At 60.4% G+C, this 5062-nt stretch overlaps 1 protein-coding gene across 1 annotated transcript in view; it reads left to right on the top strand.

The window, feature by feature from the left end:
- PAPLN (papilin, proteoglycan like sulfated glycoprotein) overlaps nucleotides 1-5062 on the top strand; it is a 38624-nt gene that overhangs the window by 4683 nt on the left and 28879 nt on the right. The window contains exons 3-9 of the mRNA XM_021718365.1: nucleotides 188-290; nucleotides 1880-2010; nucleotides 2684-2807; nucleotides 3210-3290; nucleotides 3358-3530; nucleotides 3619-3739; nucleotides 4140-4266. Of these exons, the coding sequence (XP_021574040.1) occupies nucleotides 188-290; nucleotides 1880-2010; nucleotides 2684-2807; nucleotides 3210-3290; nucleotides 3358-3530; nucleotides 3619-3739; nucleotides 4140-4266 (860 nt within the window). The remainder of the gene's footprint in view (nucleotides 1-187; nucleotides 291-1879; nucleotides 2011-2683; nucleotides 2808-3209; nucleotides 3291-3357; nucleotides 3531-3618; nucleotides 3740-4139; nucleotides 4267-5062) is intronic.

Genomic DNA, 5062 nt, shown 5'->3' with positions numbered 1-5062 from the left:
CGCCCAAGGGGGGAAGGTGGAAGGAGGGGGCGAGGGATGGGGTGCCGGATGCCGCGTCGGGACCGTGGGCGGGCCAGAGGGGCCCCTGGGCTGTGGCGGAGTGGGAGGGGCGGACCCGGGGCTGGGAGCCCCCCGAGGCGCACACCTCCGGCGCCCACGGCCAGGACCTCCCCTCTTCTCCCCGCAGAGCTGCCCCCGCGGTGCCCGGGACTTCCGGGCCCAGCAGTGCTCCGAGCTGGATGGCACCGAGTTCCGGGGTCGGCGCTACACGTGGCTGCCCTACCTCGGAGGTGAGTGGGGGAGCCCTGTTCCCTCCTCCCCCTCTTTCTCGCCGGTTCCCCCGCGCTTGCCCCGGTGCCACCCTGCTGGGGTCCTTCCATCTGTCCGCCCTTCCCTGTGCACACTGGTTCTTAAACCTGCGGCGAGTCTACACCACGTTGAGCCCTGTTTTCGTCTGCCCCAGGTGGGAAGCAGAGGCCGCTATGGAAGGGTGGTGGCGCCTGGGGATAGGACCTCGAAGTGCCATGCCGGGATCTGGGGCTTGTGGGGCCTCGAGAAGTGGCCTGGGTACCTCAGAGGAGGGACAGGTCGTTAGGTTTTAGAGAAATACAGGAAAAACACCGCCTGTATGTGAGTAACACATTCCAGATGAGAGCCCCCTCCCTGCCTGTTGAGGTGGCTTTTGGTACCCAGCCTTCTGGGTTCCAAATCCAAATCAGTGAGCACCTACACCGGTGCTGTGCTGGGGTTGTGGCCAGTGAGGTGCCACCTTGAGCACTCAGTACTCCTTCTGGACCCTGAGGGCAACGCATGTCAGAAATAGTTTAAGTATATCCTGCCAAGCACGGTGACTCATGCCTGTAAACCCAGCACTTTGGGAGGCTGAGACGCGAGGACTGCTTCAGCCCAGGAGTTGGAGACCGGCCTGGGCAACACTGCCAGACCTTGTCTCTACAAAGATCAAAAAGTTTACCGTTGCAGGGTCGCCTGATCTCAGGAGGTCAAGGCTGCAGTGAGCCATGATTGTGCCACTGCACTTCAACCTGATTGACAGAGTGAGATCCTGACTCAAAAATAATAATAGTAACAATTCAAATATGTCTACATGGAAGAAAGTCTGAAAGGAGCAGGAAGGGTCCTCCCTTGTGCAGTGGATTGTACTCCTGTTGCACTTTGTGGCTAAGTGATGTGCGTCGAATATTAAGATAAATATTAAAATTAAAACACGCTTTGGAGCTGGGCTCGGTGGCTCAGCCTGTAATCCCATGCTTTGGGAGGCTGAGGTGAGTGGTGGATTGCCTGAGCCCGTGGGTTCGAGACCCGCCTGGGCAACTTGGCGAGACCTCATCGCTACAATAAATAAAAAAAAATTAGCCAGATGTGGTAGCGTGCACCTGTAGTTCCAGCTACTCGGAAGACTGAGGCGGAAGGATCGCCGGAGCCCAGCAGGTCGAGGCTGCGGTGGCTGGGAGCGGCCACTGCACTCCAGTCTGGGCAACAGAGTGAGACTCCAATGCAAAAAAAAAAAAAAAACAAAATTAAAACAAAAGTTTCCCTCCCCACATCTTTCCCAGGGTTGTGGTTAGCAAGTTTCTCGCCCCTTCATGTTATTTTCTTGAATGTGTTTATATGTATGTAAAGAAGACAGATCAGCTACCAAGCTGCCTTCGGCCTGATACTCCATGCCTCTTCCCACATAGCCGTGGTCTCGACAATCATCACCTGCATGTCACATCCCACTGGGGGGTGGCTTGTTTAAAGACCAGCCTCATGTTAGGGCTCGAGTCCTGAAGATGTGGGCTTGTTCTGCCTCCCTGTTGGGAGAGGGAGGAGGTCATCATTGCCCCTAGAACTTCAGCCTCCCCTCTTGCCACCCTAGCTCCCAACAAGTGCGAGCTGAACTGCATTCCCAAGGGGGAGAACTTCTACTACAGGCACAGGGAGGCTGTGGTGGACGGGACGCCCTGTGAGCCTGGCAGGCCAAACATCTGTGTGGACGGCAGCTGCCGGGTGAGCTGTGCCCCTGGGCTGGTGCAGGGTCCCTGTCCATCTGTGCAGGGCCAGGTTGTCATGAACGTGAAGTCTTCTCAAGCTGTCAGGATACCATGCCTAGCTCCCAGGGTGCCTCGCAGCCGTCACAGATGTCCTGTGACCCCAGATGCCCTGTGATCCCTCAACTTTGTTCTTTGGGAGCACTAGCCCCCACAAGAGAAACCTTGTGGGTGGCAGGAAGCTGACTTCAGAAGATAAAACAAAGCACTGAGGGACAGCTGCAGTGCCCGGAGGACCAAGCTAGAAATCCCTCCCTCCCTCACCTCTCCCTTAGGAAGTGTCAGGGCCAGGAGGGCCCCCTTACTGGGAGGTGTGACAGTAGTCTCTAGCATCCCAGGCCTCTGTTGTTCCAGCCTGGCTGCCTCAGGAGAGGGACATCCTTTCCAGGAGCTCCAGTGCCCTGGAGCAGCCTCTGTCTTACTTGAGGCTCACCCTGAACCCCTAACTTGCCCTGGTCTATGTATGGGGGGACTCCATACACTCTGAGGGAGGGAAGCCCCTTGGGAAGCCAGGTGCTATTTCCAGGGGTAGAGACAGGGCTGAACAGCCTGAGCTCACCCAGCTCCCCCACATAAGGTGCTGGGTGGGCCCAATCCTGGTGTGTCCACGACATCTGCATCTCTGTCCTCAGGCTGTCGGCTGTGACCACGAGCTAGACTCGGCCAAGCAGGAGGACAAGTGTCTGCAGTGTGGGGGTGATGGCTCCACCTGCTACCGCATAGCAGGCACCTTGAATGCCAGTGGTCTCAGCAGAGGTGGGGCTCGGGCTGTGGAGGGTTCACATCAGGGCCTGTTGTATCTTTCCTGCCTCCTCCCTGCCTCCAGCCCAGGTGGCCCTCGTGCACCAGAGGGTCCTGAAAGCCCCGTGGCCTCAGGGAGGAGTCCACACCTTACAGTTAGGACCCTTGTCCTTGGTCTGACCTCATCCTGCCACTGCCTGGGTTCCCTCCTCACACCCTCCCTGTGGCCCCCAGCCCATTCCATCCCTTCCCTGGGCTCCCCGGGCCTGTGCCCCCAAAGCTCTTTCCTGGTCCGTCTCCTGCAGCCCTTGCCGACTTGTTCTGCACGGCAGCTCTTGGCATCCTGGGACAGCTCCTGTGGTTTGGGGGTGCTGGGGAAGGATGGCTGGACACCCACAACGGCGTATGCCCCGCCAGGCTACAGCCAGATCCTCCGTATTCCTGTGGGGGCCACCAGCATCCGCATCGAGGAGGCAGCTGCCAGCAGGAATTTCCTGGGTGAGCCGCGGGCGCAGCTGGGCAGGCCGGGGCCATACTGAAGCGCTGACTTGCCTGTCACCCACAGCGGTGAGGAGCATCCTTGGGGAATACTACCTCAATGGGCACTGGGCCATCGAGTCGGCTGGGGCCCTGCCTGCCGCTGGCACCGTCCTGCTGTACCAGCGCGGCATGGAGGGCGACCAGGTTCCTGAGCGACTCTGGGCCCGGGGTCCCACCTCGGAGCCCCTGGTCATTGAGGTGAGCGGGCATTGTGCGTGGGGGTGTCCGGGCCTGAGGCTGGGCACAGCAGGCTGGCAGCAGACCCAGTGAGGCCCCTCCTGCACAGCTCCTCAGCCAGGAGCCCCACCTCGGCGTGTACTACGAGTACTTCCTGCCCCCAAGTGCCCAGCCCGGCCACAGCTGGAGCCACAGCTCATGGAGCAACTGCAGCGCCCAGTGTGGCGGAGGTGAGGGTGCCGGGCGGCAGGTGGGTGAAGCCTGGGCAGTCACTAGGGAGGTGGACAAGTAGTTATCTGTGTTGGAGTCACTTTGGGGAAAACCCTGGGCTCGGACTTGGTGAAGGCCCCCAAACCCCTTCTTAGCCCCCACTAAGAACCAGAGGGGACTTCTCAGAGGTCAGGGTGATGGCCCTCCACTACTCTATTGAGAGCAGGGCCCCGGCCTGGATCCAAGCAGGGCTCTGTTGCTCACAGCTGAAGCCCTCTGAGCCTCAGTTTCTTCATCTGTAAATTGAGAATGGCGATGGCACCTACCTCAGGTTGTTTGAGGCTTGATGACCGGCGGGGTGGTCAGTGGTGCCTGGCCTGGGGGACATGGTCTACCGCCTGCTCCTGGGTCTCTGCACAGGTCACCAGACCCGCCGGGTATTCTGCACCATGGACCATGAGGCCTGCCCTGACCAAATGTGCCAGCACCAGCCACGGCCGGCTGACCGCCGACCCTGCAACCCTCACCCTTGCCCACAGATCAGGCGGTGAGGTCTCGCCAGCCCTCCACCCACAGGCAGGGCCTGTGGACATGGGTGGAAAGGGAGTGGATTCCCTGAGCCATGCCAGTGCAGAGCAGAGGGGGTGGCAGCCCAGGGTGCGCTGTAGGGTGTCTGAACAGACCCGGATGTCCTGTCTTCCCTCAGTGCCCGTGAAGTCCTCAGGACGTCAGGCTGGCGGCGGGAGGGCTGCAGAGGTGCAGGAGGATTATGGGGGTGCCAAAGGGTAGACGAGTTTGGGCAAAGGGCCCATGGGCATTGGGATGGCTTTGCCCATGCACAGAGAACCTCCTCCTGTACCAGTGGGCCCTGCATGTGTGGGGACAGGTGTCCTGGTGGCACTGGCCACGTGGGGTGGGTGACTTGGCTTTGTGAGCACCCTGGGGTGCCCCTTCCCTCTGGGTCCTGACCCCTGGCAGGACAACTCCATGCATGACTCCACTGAGGTCAGACCCAGAGAGAGTAGAGTGTGACCAGAGAAATGGGGGGTGTGCAGGGAAGACCAGGGGGATCCTGGGGGAAGACGGAGGCCCTTGAGGGAAGATGGGGGACCTTGGGAGGAGACAGTGAGGGCCTGGAGGGAAGATGTGAAGGGGTGGATGGGGAGGGAGATGGGGAGCCTGGGGGAAGAGGGGCGAGGACACCAAAGCTGAGGGAGCCAGGCTCGGGTGAGAGCTGGATACCCCGTTGGGGACGGGCCTCGGGTCTGTGTGACATGGGGTCTGTGTGAGGGCCAGTGGCCCTGAGCTAGGCTGTAGCCTCCGAGCCTGGCTAGCTTTACCCA

This window comes from Carlito syrichta, unplaced genomic scaffold (assembly GCF_000164805.1).
Source record: "Carlito syrichta isolate Samal-C Ts95f unplaced genomic scaffold, Tarsius_syrichta-2.0.1 Scaffold312129, whole genome shotgun sequence".
Classification (NCBI taxonomy): Eukaryota; Metazoa; Chordata; class Mammalia; order Primates; family Tarsiidae; genus Carlito; species Carlito syrichta.
This window is presented reverse-complemented; position numbering and strand designations above follow the sequence as displayed.